Source organism: Aspergillus eucalypticola, assembly GCF_003184535.1.
Source record: "Aspergillus eucalypticola CBS 122712 chromosome Unknown BO83scaffold_1, whole genome shotgun sequence".
NCBI lineage: Eukaryota > Fungi > Ascomycota > Eurotiomycetes > Eurotiales > Aspergillaceae > Aspergillus > Aspergillus eucalypticola.
In genome coordinates this window covers 522,945-540,726 of record NW_020290275.1, presented here as the reverse complement: position 1 = coordinate 540,726, position 17,782 = coordinate 522,945, and the positions used below count along the sequence as shown (strand labels likewise).

Here is a 17,782-nt window from a genome sequence, read left to right as displayed (position 1 = left end):
AAACCCATACAAAATATCAAGTACAGTCCTGCCTGAGCCACCTCCAAAACGCCAGTCCACGCCCCGTCTCTAGTTGCCCCGTCCTGCCCGCCTCTGTATGGTGACAAATGAAAATGTGAAACGGTCAATGTGTAAAATGGATTATGTGAAGTGAAAGAAGAGAAAAAAGATCGGAAGAAGAAGGAAAAAAAAGAAGAGTATCGAAGAAGTAAAGTGCCATGCCAGCAGACCAGCGCAATATCTGGCTGTGCATCATCGTCAAAAGCTCAGATATAGCTATATCCACCGAGCCGGTCGTCAAATCATGCAATTCCATCATAAAATCCAGAGTCGTCACCAGAATGTTTCCCATTCATATGTGCCCATGTAATCCCAACCCTCGTTTTGCTCACTCGCGAAAATCCAACCCGCCAGGAACACCGTGAATCATCCCAAACGAGAAAACAAGAGAAAACTGAAATCCAATCAACTTCCCGGGCCATCACGTCTCCCCGCTCAGCTCGTGCTGATGCGAGTGATGTGTGCGCCGCTTCCAGAACGCCAACCGCAGTCGGCTTCGTCGCTTCGGCAGCTTGCGCGGTGGTGCGTGCTCCTTGGACCCGTGCTCGTCCCACCGGGGCCCACGCCCATCGTTTTTCATGCTTCCAGTCGTCGTCGTGGATTGTGCCGAGCTGCTCGTCCCATTCCCCACCGGCGACGTCACCTTGGCAGCATCGTAATTGTGCGGATCGGAAGCCCGGCGAGTGCTCGGGTACGCAGCGCTGACTTGTGGGTGGTTCGATGTGGCCGGTCGCGTGTACGCCCGGTCCCATTCGCCGTCACTCCGACTGATGCTTTCGCGGGGGAAGCCCTTGTCATCGCTGTCCACGCTGAGGAAACTAGTGGCATTCGTAGACGGAGAGATCGGTGTCATGTTGTTGCTGTAGGTGCTGACGCTGTGCGTGCGAGTGCAACTGTTCCGTTGTGAATTCGAGGGCCCCGATGTGCGTCCCGACGAGGCTGTATTCGCGTGCTGGCGTCGACCACTAGGCGGCCCATGTCGTGAGCTACTCGGTCTCCCTTCCACGGAGCTGTTACGAGCACTGGAGCGACCCGACGTGTCGCCGTTGCCTGCAGCAGAGCCATTGGCAAACAGGACAGCCGCCAGAACGGTGGGGTCACTCGAAGCACGAATTGCGTCGGAGCAACCGTCCATATTGTCGCTCAGACGAGCAGAAGGCGTGGTGGCCTGGCCCTCAGGGATGACCCCAGAAGATCTGCGAGAGGCTGCCTCATCTGGCGACGGCATCGAACACCCGGTGATGTCCATAGACGGGCCCGGCGTGTCCGGCGAAACAACGGGACTAATAGTGTTCTCATTATAGTCGCTGGGCGCATCGTCCGAGCCCAGCGGGGTAGGAGCGGTACCAAAGTAATCATCTGGGGTTGACCGCCGACTCGCGGGTTCACTGGTCGGAAGGGCTGGTTTGATGGGGGTTTTCGGACTATTGATGGCTAGCGGCGCGTGGAGGCCCCTCAAACTTGGGATGGGACTCTGAGTGCGGGGCGACACCAAGTCGTCCGGACGAAGATCAGCCTGCAGGGTTTGCCGATTCTTCTCCATGTCGGCGAGGAAATGCCATTTCGACTGGTTGCTGCGGATGTGCTCTACTGTAAACTTCAGGTCGGGCAGGATGTCAGACACGCCCTCGAACAGCGGCAAAGCGAAAATCGACATGAATCCAATCTGGCCGGTGGCGAGCTTGTAAATATTCCCTAATTCCGGTGGGCCGCCGAATAGTGCAGTCTCCATCCCAACCTCCTTCTCCATCTCGCCCTGATTGGCGAATTCCTCCTGCAGGATCTGGGTCCACTTCTCCGCAACATCCCACGGGCGCGCCACGTTACTGATATCAGCGCATTTGATCAGCAGCCCACACAGCAGTGTCTTATAAAGCTCCAAGTCTTGGGGCTTCCACCCATCCACAGTCCGGTTGTTTTCGTGGAACTTCTCCTGGAGCGACCCCAACCGTTCCATGAATTTCTGGTGCACTCCCATGTCCGTGGCGAGAATAGAGCTGATCAGAAGCTTGCGAAGTTGTCGATCCTTGAATGCGGTCGGCCAGTAACGACGCAGGATCTGGGAGAAGGCAGCACAGTGGAATGCCTCCAAGACTGAATTGTCGTTGTATAGCTGTGCCAGCGGGGCATTCAGTTTGACCAGGAAGAAGTTGTTCACGCCCGGATGGCCGACGTCGTGGCCAATGGCGGAGATCAAAAGGGTAAGGGTATCAAACGGAGTGAGGAGGGACGCGATCGGACATTTGTCGCCGACCGTCGGGCTATTAGGCCCATAGGGGGGAAGAGCGCCGATGTGCAATAGGAAGCAGAAGACCGATTGCAACACATCGATCGCGTGTCGGAAGTTATGGTAGAGAACGAAGGAATTATATGAGGCGCGACAGGCGAGAAGAAACGTGCGGAGTTCACCTAGGAAAGGGAGTCCCGTCGTCAGTTGACCTACACTAAACCAATTTATGCGGCAATTTACTTACCTGGTGTCAGCTGCCACTGCTCCAGTTCCGAGTATTGCAGAGCATGCTGCAGCATTTCAAATGCAGCCAAGACCAATTCGTCGTCCGAAAACTCATGGGCGGTAAAACCCCATTGTGCAATATGTTCTCTTACAAAATCCGCGCGGTCCGGACGAACGTCCAGTTCCCGGTCCTGGAACTCCTCAATAACCTCTTCGGGATTGCAGATGCCTCGCATGAGCTTGGAGACCATGGCTTCTCGAAGATACGCATAGGGCTGCTCGTCATTGACGCCCACCCACGAGTGTTTCCGCAGTTTCTTTCGGGAGAGGAAGCGCGACTGTTCCCGGAGAGCCGTTTTACGAGTCCGGTACGCCTGGACAACCAGAGCTTGAGCTCTACAGCTATCCAACGGGGTTACTAACACGTCCACGGCACCAGCATCCAGGCATTTGGAGATATGCTGAGGATCAGGGAAAGACGGAATACGGGGTTGGTCGGCCGGGGAGGCGCTAGTGGGGTCGGCGAAGGGAGGGCGCAGAACAGCGACCGGAACGATCACATTGGGGCCATCCTGAACCTGGATGTCCGCGGACAACCCTGACAGCAACTTCAGGTCGTACGCCCCTTCCCATTGTGAGGTGAATGTAAAACCGCGACGCAGGGACGCCGGCGACGGAGGCGATACATCGGGCCACGAACCACGGCTCGCTCGGCGGCGCTGCAGAGCGGCCTCCTCGCCGTGTATATCAATGTCGAAGAAAACGAAGATAGGTGTGCAGCGACTCTGAGCCCCGTCGCTTATCTCTGCTAACTTGTTTGCGATGGCGGTGCCGACCTGACAGAGATAGATGCGTTTACAAACTCCTAACAGAACTTGAACGTCGGCCGACAACGATTCCGGTTCCTCGATTGTTCCCGAATCCGACTCCGCGCCTGCCGGTGCCTCCGGAGTACCTTGATACACCCAGCGTTCTGATCGGACACGGTGGTCGATATAGATTGCAGAGCATTCGATGCCATCCATGGTGTCGGTTGGATTTGAAACACCCATCATCTAGGGGGGGTTTCTCCACTCCGGAATGTCAAGTCTCAGGACAATAACAGATGTGAGAGGAGAATATATAGCAGCCTAGCCGGTCCGAACTCGGGTTCATATGGTTGATGGATATAGTAGTACAGGTGGTGTGGGAGGGTCGAGAAATCTCAAGGAGGAACGAACGGCCGGTACACGGTACAAAGAGGAGCGAAGGAGCGTTGAGAAAGTCGAAGTGAAAAGGGAGAGACTTGCGATCGGTGACGTTATACAGTTGGGTTCTAAATCGGTTTCTAGACTGGGTCAGCGAGGGTCAGAGACTGGACGCAACGGTCTGCAGAATATGCGAGCGCCGACAGGAGCAGGCGACAAAAAGAGAAAGAAGAGTGTGCAGCGACCAGCGAAGCAGATGAGCGACGGCGACAAGCCGCCGTCGAGGGGGGTGCGCGCAGTTGAACAATGAGTTTGTTGGCTGCAGCTGTCCAGCAGGAGAATGAGCGATAATCCTTCGACCCTGTGGGGGGTGAGAGGAATGATGGTAACGTGCAGGACCAGCCAAAACCCATTCTGAGACAACCGGGTTCTTTTGCACCGGCACCGCATGCACGCCTCCAGACGGCGGTTGGCTGCGATCGCCACACCTGCATACACAGGCAGTTGCCCACGCAAACACACAGGATTGTTTCACTCACAGGTGTGGAAGAGAGTCGACAGAGGTAAGAAGGAAATTTAGAAGGCGAAGAGAATGGTAGGAATTCGGTCAATGGTGAGAGAGGTGGGAGTGGTAGTAGTGGTGGTGTGTAGTGGTGAAGGTGGTTGTGGTGGTGGTGTGTAGTCAGTTCGTCACCCACGGGGGGGGAGGAAGATGGCGCCCGAGTGAAATCGACCCAACGGGGGAAGACAGAGAGATCGCGACACATGCGAGAATTCGGCTAGATGAAAGCGACGAAATTCGCGACCCAGAAAGAACCAAAGACTTAGGGCGTCATGGTGGGCCACTGTGAAGACCAGACGGAGAAAAGATGACACGAGACTTTGAGGAAAGAAGAAGGGTGGAGAGGGAAAAGAAGATCGATCGGGAGGAGAGGGCGAAGGGGCCGCACGGGTGGGCGAAGGTTGGCTTGGGTGGATGGTTCGACCGGGTCGGGTCTGGGCTGGGATGTGGGTTGTGGCAGAGTAAAAAAAAAAAAAAAAAAAAAAAAGAATAAAAGACGATGGATTAGGTAAATGTTAAGGAAAAAAAAAAAAGGGTAAAAATAAGTGATCAATATATAAAATAAAATAAGAGATATTTTAAGGGATCTGTAAATTTTAATCCCCAGTGAGCCACTTCTCGGAATTCGAGGGAGGGGGGGAGGAGAAAAACGGGGAATAAAATATGAAATCAGTAGATCGTGGTGGTGGTGGTCGTGGGGAAATCAAGGGGAAAAGGGACCCAAGGGTCAGAGAGTGAGAGAGTTGGAGATAAGAGAGGATGTCAAGAGAGGAGACACGGATGATGTCAAAGGAACAGTGGATGGAGTGGAAAGCTTTTTTTTTGAGTTATGTAAGAAAGAATTTAGGAATGATAAGAAAAGGGTGAAAAGAAAAAGAGAGAGAGAGAGAGAGAAAGAGAGACAAGAAGAAAGAAGGAGAGATGAGAGAATGACCGGGGTGGTAAGTAGGTGGTGGTGAGGAACCGAGCAGGAAGGAAAGAAGACCGAGAGGGAAGAGAAAGAAGAGGAGAGAGGGAGAGGAGAGGAGACAGAGAGGAAGAGGAAGAAGGAAGACCTTAGAGACTAGAGGGAAAAGAGGTTCGTGGACAATGCGGGCAGAAGATGGAGAATTGGAATCACTAGCAGAATTCCCCAGATGAACCCAAGATGAAGTCTTGATTGACAGTCAAGATGAAGAGAAACCAGACACAATTTGTGACTGACAGGCTATTGACATAACATTTCTTCATTTACTACTCACTATAAACTAACTAGTAGTAAACTACAAATAAGCAGAGAGTTCTTCGACAGCAACTTAACCACCACAAGCTCAACAAGGTTCGTACTTCCTGCTGCTGGGGATTCCTGCGGATTCTGCCAGTCTTCCAGAAGCTCTGCGGCACGGCAGGCTTGCGTCGTCGTCGTCAGATCCAATTGAAGGCTGCGGGTGGGTATCCGTATGGTAATGTGATTACAGATCCGATACACACACACACGCACACACACATATACACATCAGGCCAACCAACAATAACAATAACAACAACTATCACCAAAGTGACCAAACAGCCTCGACTCTGCCACTCAGCCTACTATTTGTCTGAGTGTCTGAGTGTCTGTCTGTCTCCTCCGACTCCGTTCTCCTCGAGGGTTTCAGGTTTCCAATAGGATGGGGACGATCTGACCATGCAATCGACTCCTCCGACTAGTGACGGGCGTGCCTCGGAGCTGAACAGATTAATCCCGGGTTAGATACTTAGCTTTGTTACTAGAGTCGAGTCTTGACCTGAGTCAAGTCTAAGCTAGATAGGTACGATCGGCTGTGTGTTCCTCCCCACTTCCCTGCTCTTTCTCTCGCTCGCTCTCTTTCTTGGTGGTGCATCTGGACTCCGCGTTTGTTGCCTGTATTCGGCTGACCGATGTAAGGAATTCGACTAGAACCTCCATGGAAGTCGCCAGGATGCAGATTCATTGCAGGAATGTGTGACTTACCATTGCACCACCCGAGAATTTCCACCTTCATTAACCAACCTAATGAGGACGAAAACAAACACAGAATAAATTGATTAAATTAGTATTTATTCAGGTATCATTATGCCCGATGAGTATTATAATAATGATACTATAAATACTAATACTAATAATAATGACTATTATGATTACTATGATTCAATTGCCCTGAACGAAGAAACCACAAGAACCAGTGGAGAGATTAAGGACACATAACACGTAAACCCCCCCTCAGTTGCTGCCCGTCCAGAACCAAAGGAACCACAAATGACAGTACAGGGAAAAAGGAAAAAAAAAACAGGCAACCCGAAAAGAGAGTAAGAAAACAGAAAGAGAACGAAAAGAAAAAAAGTGGAGAAAGATGACGCTTAAGCAAGCGATCTCATTAGCTCCAGGCTGGACTCTGTTGGTTTTCTAGAATTTCCCGGGCGGGGCTTGGCGCCTTAGCCGGGCGCTGGAAGGAGGGATGATTTAATTTCCCTGCGCTGGTTGTTATTATTATTATTATTATTATTCAATCACTTGGTGCACGCTCACTACACTAACTTGTACTGGTTAAACATACTTGTCCTCTCCATCTTCTTCATCGTCATCATCATCACCGGGGAGGAAATGTTTCGGCCATCCCAAATTACTCTTGCTCTCAATATCATTTTCGAGGGTCTAGATTAGATACCGGCTAAAATGACGATGAGCGGGCTTGATTCAAAGTGGCTCTAATTCAACCCTGGAAACTGAAACTAAGCAAATGACATCAACAATTCGGTTACCCCATTTTTCCCATCATCTTGGGTTGAGGTACGTACTACTATTGTGCAATTTATTTTACTTAACTGTTTGAATCCACACATTGATAATATTATGTTTTATTTCTGGATGTCGTACTAAGTAGTACTTCCCTTTTACCCTCACCGTTAAACTCTCAAACTCACGAACCCTGGGGGAGAGAAGGGTTCATGTCCCGTCGATCGCCAGCCACAAAGCGACACGACGGCCCAGATACTAAACAAATACAGGTTTCCCAGCAAAGCAAAGCACCGACAACGAGTCAGTGTAACAGCCTAACCACCTACCTTAAAAGTGACTAGTTTACTGGTTAGTAGGTGGTCAATGAGGAATGAATGGATGTGGATTGCTGTTCTGGCCGCCCTGCCCGCCCGCTTCCTTCCTTCCTTCCCTTCCTTCGGCAGACACTTGACTGACTGACTGACTGACTCCCCTCCCTCGCGCACACACATCATCTTTTTTTATTTTTTTCTAGAACTTCCATCCTATCCCGTCTGTCCGCTCGATCCTTCCGTTCATCCACACATCTCCCACACACACTCTCTCTCTCACCCCCCATCCATTCATTCCCACATGGCGGTCTACTCTCAGCTCTCAGCTTGCAGACTGCAGAGTGCAGCCTAGTCTACTGGCCTTGGCACTGTCGGTATTGCACTTTTTATGCCTTTTATCCAACTTAAAAGTATATATTATAATTGCTTTTATACTCAAATAGGTGATCTATTCCGTGATCACAGTACAGCATGTCTTATGTAGTTGTGATTACACCATCTATACATGCGGATTTGGTCACAGAAAGCCAAAGGGGATGAGTTCACCCCTCCCTTACCCTACCACCACCTCCTCCTCCCCTCCAAGTGGCAACTGGACAATTGGCACAGCACAGCAGCAGTCAGCCACAGGTGACGTCGACTCTTTCCCTCCTTTTCTAACTAACTAGCTATAGTTAGTTAGAAGGGGGCGTTGTTGAGTCACACTGCTTACTTACTAACCACTCCATAAAATGGAATGGATGGATGATGTGATGGCTGACCCATGGTTAAGGAAAATGAGAACCCTGTGCGGCAGGCTACGTACGAGAAATGGCGGAAGCCTCTTACGATTGTACGATATCAGAGTTAATAACTAAGGGTATTATTGATGATGACTTAAAGAATGTGATTTAATATCTTTATTTATTCCTGTATTATAACTCTATGGTATTAACTTACATCCAGACTATAGATACAAAGAGACAAACTAAGTCCAACAGATAACTAACTCACAAAGTGGTCGACAGATGATTAATAATACTCAAAACTGAAGGAATGCAAATCCCGCCTTGCCGATTCGTTCGCGAATCCCACCAATCAGAATGCCTGTATACAGCCGTTTCAAAGTTCCCCGACCGCGGACGGGCTGGCCGGGGGAGGAAGAAGATCACGGGTCAATCCTCAGTTACTAAGTGGTAACTTATCTAACTAACACATGCAAGGAGAAAACATTCGCCGCGGTAGTTTTCATTTGCAATTATCTATCCAGAATAGAGATAAGAAATATACTATAGAATCCTCATGGAATTTTCGCTCGGAGGTATTACCTCTTGTCTATCACTACTCACTACACCACAGACTAAATATAGGATGCAATATATATATATATATAGTATAAACTGTGGAAAGGAAATATACTTCCGAACTGATGTATATATAGGTACCACCATAATGATAAAAAAGGTTAGTACTTATATGCAATCCACCTCACCTACGCATATACTATATCACACTACGCTACTACCACCATCGTCATGATCACCATGATACTACTACATACATATCCCCCACTCCAACAATGGAAACCAAAGTACTACCTAACTACTAACTGCCCTCCCCGCAGCATACTCAACCACCACCAACTATATCCGACAAATAATTAATCATCTCTACTTCCTAGTACTTCAAATAATAGTACTAATGCATTGCACAGCCACACACAACACATCCACCACCAACCAATCCCCTAACAGATTCAATCCATCATTCCCAATAACTCAAAGATAAGAGACTAAGTACTAGAACAAGACATGCCGTATCACCCTGCAGCTAAACTATAGCCTCGGCAGTAGTAGTAGTAGTGGTAGGCAGCAGGAAAATCAGGAAAATCAGTGTCTTACATCAGGACCTAACTAACCACTAGAAGTTACTTACCCCGCATTAATCTACTAGATTAACACCTTGAATTCCAGGTATATGTTAGTTATTCTGCCTTGATAGGCAGCAGCAGCAGTTCTTGCCACTGCATGCATGCATGACTACTATCGACTTGGATGGGATTGGTCAATGGGTCATGAATCGCGGTGCTGGGGGTTGGCTGCAGGATCTGAGTCAGTCAACTAGCTAACTAGCCACTACTACTAACTACTTTAGAGTATATCAGGCTAGTATACTAGTATAGCTATAATAGAGTATATTAATGAACATGTGATGGCTGGATTTGGGCTATTATTATGATAGTATTCGATTGTATTGAGTATTTCTTATCATGCAATATGCGATCCTGGTTGTAGCCACAGCATTCAGAAAAACATTCGAGTATGCGCCTTCTCATGATTATCAAAAACATACAAGAGAAGACTTTGGAGAAAGCCAGATGATAGATAGATAGATGGTGGACAGAAGAAAAAAAGTAAAAGAAATTGAATAACACAAAGAGACAACCGCACTTCATAAGTGGAAATCTAAAATCACGCTGATGAGAAAGCTCATAATATCCCAATCCCCATTTTTAACCATGCCATGACAGAAACAGACCCCAAATCAAGAAGCAATAAGAGAATGATGCATAAGGTTCAAGAAATGGGAACAGAAAAAGGAAAAAAAAAAAAAGAAAGCGCTATAATACACGGAGTGAGTTTTCTATACCAGTGGCAGGTAAGAAATGTTCGCGTCCTAGGAAAGCAAATTCTTCAAAGACGGACTCGCACTAGCCCCCGACCCGCCATTCGTCCCGCTGGCCGTGGTATGCCTGGCGGCGCTAGGTATAACCGGGGTGTCTTCTGGCTTAACCGGAGGCGTCGGTCCTCGTGGATCCATATGTGCCTGTGAGACGGGCGGCGACTGTGCTGGCGCCCCAAGCACGCGATCCACAGAGTAGACACGTGGCGGGGGCCCACCATTCAATGCGCTCAGCGAATGTTGAGGCGAGTGCCGGACCATTGTCGCCTGTACATCCGGAGGCGATGCCGACGGAGCATATGGGCGAGGGCCTGTCGCATGGGAAAGATGAGGCGAGGGCATCGACACAGGTCCATACGGACTCTGGTGCGTGGGGAATGGCTGGGGAGGAGCATGGGATCCCGGAGGGTAATGGGATAGCGGTGGAGCATGATGAGAGGGGGTGGGCGGAAATCCGTTCATATGGTGTGCGGGCGGTGGTGGTGGCGGCGGTGGTGCTGCTGCCCGATAGCCAGGGACAGGCAATCCGTTGCGCAGCTTGCTGTCACCAAAATCCGCCGGACGCTGTTCATAGCCGGGGTGCCATTCGGAGCCGCCGTGAGGGAGCCCCATCGGTCTAGGAAGCACTCCAGATTGCGGCGGATGGCCATGGTGATTGCCAAACGGGTGGTTGTGGTACTCGGTGAGCTTGGGCGCAGGCAGGACCGGGCGTTGTGCTGAGTAGGGAGATGGACGAGGCTCGGGCGATGGCTGGGGTTGGGCCACCGGCTTCTTAAGATGGCACTTGTGGCACTCGTACAAAGTCTGCGATCCTTCGCTGTTGACCGCCGATAAAGCAGTCTTCTCTGGACTGTACTCCCCGTTCAGGCGCGGCAGACCATGCTGGGATGGAGTCTGATGGGGATATGGAGGGCTTGCAGAGGCCGTGCTGAACCGAGACCCCACAGGATCATTCAGACCAACCCCGTTAAGCAGAGGCGTCCGGTGGTCGACTCCGGTCGTGCGTCGCGACTTATCCAGAGGCCACCATCTGGGGCTGAAGGAACTCGAGCAGCGCGCACACTTTCTCGTCACATCAGTATCAGTGACAGGCCGGGGGGCATGATTTTCAGAATCGATCACCATCTCATCCGGAGCATCCTCTGGTGTTTTGTGATTGTCCTTTGGCGTTGTCGAAGCTGCTGGTGCTGCTGGAGCCGCTGAGACCACCGGGGGTGCCGTGACACTGTGAACAGAGGAGACTCGGCGGTTCGCGGAAGGTGTCGCAGTCTGATGTGAGACATTGACCAATTGTTGCACATATGCCGCCTTTCTAATGGTTCCTGTCAAGGTCAGATCGGCTTGCTTGTATGCCTCGGCATACCGCCGCAGGGCGTTGACACCCTCTTCTTCTGTAGGCTCGCCGATCTCATGGATCGTCGCCGACACTGGATGATGAGGGCACCAGATCCCCGCCGAGGCCGATCCAACCTCTTCTCCTAGCCGTACACTGTTCACAGAATCCCTTCTAGAGCTTTTGATAGGGGTAACGTCAAACCCAAACTTGTACTGCGCTTGGAATGCACAACCGACGTGGAAACGGGCGTTGCAGTTGTTAAAATGGCACGGCACACATGCGCCTTTATCGCTCTTGCAGATCTTGCACACATCGCGCCACCTATCCCTTGGGATCAGACTGAATCCCTCAGCTGGCTCGAGCTCCTTTGCGTTGCCGAATTTGATCTCTGGCGTCCACATGGCACACGTGACATGCACCCAGTTGTTGCCGGCCGTTCGCTTCAATGGCTCTCGAGGACCGATGGGCTTGCCCACGGCCTCTTGCCTTTGCCGGTAGAGTTTGATAGCTTCATTGACCATCTCCTTTTCCAGCCGCTCCTTCTCCCGGTCACGTTCAGTCTTCTTCTTGTGCGTCGACCTCGGCGCCTCCATCAATTCATGCTCCGTCCAGGTCACCGGGCACAGGACACATTCATACGTGGTCGAGATCATGGGGTCGCGATCGTTCGAGCACATATCGCAAAGCCACTTGACGCAGTTCCGCGACGGGCTGACACCGTAGCAGCTTCTGTGCACGGTCAGGCGGCAGTCTCGGCAAGACAGATGCTGGTCGCCTTCCGGCTCCATCTTGTTGCAGATGGAGCATGGGAGCGTTTTGGCCCTAGGGGGATCGGGAACGATTGGTGGAGGTTCAGGGATGCGGTCCGCAGCGACTTTCTTCTTTGGAGCTGGCTCCACGGAAGTGGCTGTCGATGTCGCGGCGCTGTCTTTCTCGGTGGACCGCCCTCCCTTCTTCTTTGTAGTCTCCTGCTGCACCTGTGGGTTAGCGTTCACGGGGACGCCGATTGAAGCCGCAGTCGCTGCAGTCGCGCTGTTGATACTGATGGGAGTCTCGGTGGAGACGAGGAGCTGAGTCAGAAGCTCCTCATCTACTCGGCGACGCCAGGACTTGTTACCACTTTGCGCGATCTTTTTGGCCACTTCATCGACGCTTTCCCACTGGATACCGTACTTCCTCCATAGCAATGCACAGCGCAAGCATAGGGCCACAGTCAGTTGTGATCCCTTATCTTTTTGCTTCGACGCAGGCTCGCTCGAGGTAGTAGTGCCTGGCGCAGTACCTGGGGCGCGCCGCCACTGACGGGAGGTCCGCGTCGAGCAGAACTTGCACTGGAACCCACGCTTCTTTTCGACGGCTTTGTCGTTATCAAATGCCGAGTCATCATGATCGTCGGCCACATCGTCCACTAGCTTCGCCGCACTGCTTCGCTTCGCTTCCTTCTTGCCCCGTCTGCCTTCATAGGCGCCCCAGATTTGACGACCACGCGGCGTTTTCTTCCACATGTAGTAGAACCTCACAATCTGGTAGTGAGGCACAGTACCCACGTACTTGGTAATATTCCGCCACTCCGATCCAAACTTGGAAACTGCCTGTTCGAAGAGTTTCAGTTCTTCTGGGCGTAGATGCGGCTCTTTGAGATCCTTGTACTTGTTCATCGTCTTCAACTTTGCCAGAGCCGCGTCGGGATTGAAGCTGTTAGAGTAAAGGAGTTCAAGAGCCTTGTCGAGGAAATTAGTAGCGTATTTCTCTTCCCCAAGTTGGGGAGCCAACGCCTTGGCGCGTTCCATGTAATCGTCCACGAACTTTTCCCGCTCGGCGGGGCTGAGATGGGAACCAGGCGCGTCGTCTTCGCCCCGAGAGGATGGAACCTGGTCTGCAGTGGGCATCTTGAACATTGGCTCTGCAGTGCGGACTTGCTTCCCGCCCACAGTGACTGGTTCGTCTTCGCCGCGCCGCACGTACCCTAGGGGCTCGTCCATGACCCACTTCGGTCGGTTGGCCTTTTCCTGTTTGGCGGCTTCGATGGCGGCCACAGTTTCCTTGGAAAGCTTCGAATCTTTGCGACCTCCGGATCCTCGCATATACTTTTTCTTGATGTCGATAGGCTTGACATACTCCACCGGCTTTCCAGGCCAGGCATTCACCATGGCCTGATGCCGAGGACCCAACCGCGAACTGGCGCGCGGGTAAATGCGGTCGTCATAATCGAGGGCGTCTTCGACACGGCAGTGAATTCCCAAATAGCGATAGGGCCACATTCTGGCTTGCGCAACCTGTTCTTCTGTAGCCGGACGCACCTCTTCTTCCACAGGTGCCGGAGTGCTGCTTGTGGTGCCATTCGTCGCGCCATGGGGTTCTTCCTCCTCCTCTTCGACCATCTCCTCATCAGCTTCCGGCTGATTCTCACCCAATATCGGAGTATTCCGTGCCTCGAGCTTTCGTTCTTGAGCGCGACTGCACGCTGCGCAAGCCCAAGCAAAGCCACGGGCCGGCTTCTTCGTCAGTACCGGTCGAACACAGTACATATGATAAGTGCTGTGACAGACGGCACAATCAACCGAGTCATTGCTATTCCAACGTTAGTATGATTGAATCAGCCCATCATAAAGAGTATGGATCGGTATACCTTGCGGCGTACAAGCTACAGCGCTTGCAGGTCTTCACGGCGCTAGTAAGTTCCTTCCGTCGTCCGATCTCGACCAGAACGAACTTCCAGCGCTCGTCCAAAACCTTTTTGACGTTGCCCGGGACGTTGATGACCTTGCTGGTTGGGATTACGTCGTAGTAGCGGTGGATGTATCGGTCAAACATCTTGTCGTACCAGAAACAATCCCGGGTCTTGCGGTACGTGTCGATGTCGGTGATCTCCGACAGGTGCTGGATCTGGCATTTTCCGCGTAGGGATGTGAGAGGACATGTGTCGGAGTGCATGGAGGCAAAGACCAAACGCGTGTCGGCGACCTTGCGCTGGATGTCACGTGGGCGATAATACCAGTTCACCCGCAGTGCCTCGATCGGGCCGGAGGGCGCATCTTTGGAGGGCAGAAATTCCATGATCCGTGCCAGATAGTACGGTTCCCCCGGCGGTTCACAGATCAGGTAGACGTGGTCTAGATGAGAATACTCAGTACAATTTTATGCCACAGCAGCAATGTTATCAAGTAAAAACATAATAGAAAAATAGAGAAAAAATCAAGGAGGTGAATCTCACCATTGACAGCGTAGGTTGTGCCGTCATCGGCTCTGAGTTTGCCATCTTTTAGATAGGCACCGCGGCTTTCGAAACTGACCATGTTGGTTTCGGCCGGGTTGTACGCTAGTCCTGGGGCCGTCGTAAAGATCTTCTTGGCTGCATTCCCACTCGCAGCATTAGTGGTGGAACTGGCCGGCTGTTTCCGTTTCCTGGACGAAGAGCTGGCTGAGGTCGGTGCCGCCCCCTCCTCGAACTTGGCGGAAAATGAAGAAGTGCCAGGAATCAAGTCTTTGGCAGCAGCCGCGCCATTGGCACCATTGACCGCCGTTAGACTCTTCCGCGACGTTGCCGATGAGACGGGCTCCTCACTGTCGGCTTTGACGCCATTGACGAAGCTGCCGGGAACACCGCTACTTCGTTTGGCGGACTTGGAAACTGGTTGGGCGATCTCCAGGTCGACGTCGATGTCGCGATCTTCCGCATAATTGGGGCGGGGAGCGGCATTGCGACCTCTGGAGCGAGTCCCATACGGCGCCGGGGTGGTCGACGCGCTGGGAGGTTCCGTCGCGGTGACGTCTGAAGCAGACGCGCTGACAGCCATGGGTTGAGATGTGAGGTCGTTGCCGGTGGCGGCACTTTGGGGGGTGGGCGCCTCTACCGACCCCGTTCGGGAAGTCTGGCCAGGGGTGGGCATTCGACGGGATGTGCCAGATGGCGACGATGAGTTGGGTTTCCCGGGATTAAGAGGGGCCTTTTGGGATGGTGACCTGTCCGGGGCCATGGCCAACCCTCTAGTGGAATTCCCAAAATAGCCTCAAGTAAGAGGAGATGTATAATACCAAGAGAAAAGGGTAGTGTTGTTGGGGGGAAGTAAGAGAAAAAGAAGTGGGCGATGCACCTCCGGCGTTGTTGGTTGGCGTTTGAATGTCCACAGGATAGAAAGAGTAAAGGGAACACCAAACTGGATGGGGACGACGCGGAGATGCAAAGCTCAGCAACGGGCCGGGACGGAGAGTCGATCCCTCATGAGATGGGTGGAAGGCAGAGGGAAAGAGAAAAAAAAAGGGAACACGAAAAAAAAAAAGAGAAGAGGGAAAAGGGAAAATGGATCAGGCCTCGCACTGCAAATATTTGCCCGAAGCAACTGGGGAACCGTCAATCAATGGTACCCGCCAAAACCCAGAAAGCGTAATGTAATGGAGAAGTGGCAGCAGCTTTGCTTGTCGGGTCCGATTCACTTTAGTTACTCCCGCAAGGGCGCCGAAAGGGTCAAGATTGGTGGGTGTTTAAAAGGGCAAAAATTGGAAAACGCCCACAGGGTGCGGAATATCAAGATCGACAGGCTTCCGGAAAGTGATAAGAACAACACCAACCCGAACGGGGCGGAAGGATTACAGAGGAACAACAAGAAGAAGCAGGAAGAAAGCAGACCGGCGGAGAGGAGAGACTGCCGAACTGCATGAACGATGAGGCCAAAAGGAGAAGAGGGAAGAAAGAAAGAATGTAGGAGGGAGGAGGGAAAAGAGACAAGAGACGAGAGAGGAAGAGGAAGAGGAAGAGAGAAAGGGAAAAGCAAGTGAAAGTGAGAGATTGAGAGAAGTGAGTGAGGGAAGAAAGAAAGAAGGGAAAGGGTCGCTGGAAACGTCGGAGTAGTAAAATGAAGGTTAGCGGCGGTGGAAGCCAAACAAGCAGTAGAGCCACTTAGGGCGTTGGGAGACTCGTGGGGTGAGCACAGGATAAGGTCAGTACTTGCACCACCAGCCAGTCAGATCTCTCCAGTCGGCGGAGGTGGCAGAAAAGTACGACCACAGGAAGTTATGGGAGTCACTCAGTCTGTAATGTGTTGTAGGGGCAGGCAAGTAGCGAAGCTAGATACAAGAGCCGTCGTTTAATCGGCACTAGTAGGGACCTGATTGATTGATTGATTGATGGAGGATGATGTATGCTGGATCGGGACTACCCAAGCATGGAAGTAAAGCACAAATCCATCCAGATGGGATGGGAGATGACGTTGTGATGAGAGAGGATTGTAGGAGTGATAGAGAAGCAGTTGTGCCTTAAAAAGCGTAGTTTGATCGGAAGGGGGAGGGGGATCGATAGATAGTTTGGAGGGATTGGGAGGGAAGAAAGGGAAGAGGGAAGAAGATGGATGGATGGGTGTAAATGTCGGAGAGAGACAGAGAGAAAGAGAGGGGAGGCGAAGAGAGCAGCCAGCAGCAATAGTAACCAAACTGGCAGTTCGTTCGTGACCCGGAAGGAAACGCGAGTCAAAAGTCAGAAAGGGAAAAGGACAGGCAAATGGAAATGCAACAGCAGCAAGTAGTCGTAGGAGTGGAAGAGGAAGAAAGCGAGAGAGCGAGAGCGCGCGCGAGAGAGACAGAGACCAGAAAGAATCAGGAAAGCCGTCGAGGATCCCGACCAGTCCACGTCCTCGCCCCTAGTCCCGATGTGTTAATATGACGGATCCTCCATCCACTCCCATGAACCAGATGAATAGTTGCTTTCCCTTCCTCCCTCTCGCTTTTCCTCTCTGGCGCATAACCTGCTCTATCGGCTCTTCGTCCTATCTGCACATCCCCATCCCGGCCATTTCAACCGGTCTTGATACCTAGCTCGGACAGTACCCAGGTTTCCCTCCCTTCGCTCGCTTTACTTTTTGCCTCCCACTCTTTCCAAAAAATATCTATAAGTTTGACCTACTCCAACAGTCTACAATGGATGTATTATGTGGGATGCATGGTTGTATGGATGTATGTATGAATGGATGTCTGTGTCTGGGCTTCGGGATTTATTTTTATAGCACCTTGCTCCCCTTGCTCGTCCAGGCGGCGGCGTGTTTGACCCGTTGGGTGATCTACGTCGGGACGCTGGGTTTTTAGTGGATTTACTTTCGTACTAGTAAAAGATCTCTCCCTCGGATATTAGTCGCTGGCCCTTGGAGGGGGATTGTGTGGGCCGAAAGACCCGAATGTGAAAGAATGATGATGATATCGGGAGAGAGGGGCCATGGCGATTGAAGAACGAGGGGGGGGGGAAGAGAAAGAGAGGGAGAGAGTAATGGGAATGGAAGGGAAGGGGAATGGGGGAGGGACCTGGAAACCTAAATTTAAGCAGCAGGGGAAAAATGGAAGTAGAAAGGATAGAAAGAAAAAGGGTAAAATTGAAAAGAAAAATAAAAATAATCAGAAGAAAGAGGACATGGGACGTACAAAGGGGAGAAGGGCAACGGGAGGGGAGAGAACCGAAGGAAAATGATCAAGAGAAATGATAATAATAA

At 51.5% G+C, this 17,782-nt stretch overlaps 3 protein-coding genes across 3 annotated transcripts; all 3 read right to left on the bottom strand.

Moving 5' to 3' along the window:
• Nucleotides 1–10: 10 nt before the first annotated feature.
• Nucleotides 11–3,781, bottom strand: pdeB (3',5'-cyclic-nucleotide phosphodiesterase PDE2). Its single transcript, XM_025533215.1, has 2 exons — nucleotides 2,535–3,781; nucleotides 11–2,469 (listed from the first exon to the last, which is right to left on the bottom strand). The coding sequence occupies exons 1-2, from the start codon at nucleotides 3,568–3,570 to the stop codon at nucleotides 482–484; spliced, it is 3,024 nt and encodes a 1,007-aa protein (XP_025393201.1). The 5' UTR covers nucleotides 3,571–3,781; the 3' UTR covers nucleotides 11–481.
• On the bottom strand, nucleotides 3,707–4,731 carry BO83DRAFT_3976 (uncharacterized protein). Its single transcript, XM_025533200.1, has one exon. The coding sequence runs from the start codon at nucleotides 4,467–4,469 to the stop codon at nucleotides 3,843–3,845; it is 627 nt and encodes a 208-aa protein (XP_025393200.1). The 5' UTR covers nucleotides 4,470–4,731; the 3' UTR covers nucleotides 3,707–3,842.
• Nucleotides 4,732–13,913: 9,182 nt separating this feature from the next.
• On the bottom strand, nucleotides 13,914–15,286 carry BO83DRAFT_302417 (DNA-binding E3 ubiquitin-protein ligase SNT2; the record flags this gene model as incomplete). The annotated part of the gene is made up of 2 exons (XM_025527150.1): nucleotides 13,914–14,422; nucleotides 14,524–15,286. The coding sequence occupies 2 exons, from the start codon at nucleotides 15,284–15,286 to the stop codon at nucleotides 13,914–13,916; spliced, it is 1,272 nt and encodes a 423-aa protein (XP_025393199.1).
• Between the last annotated feature and the right edge of the window lie 2,496 nt (nucleotides 15,287–17,782).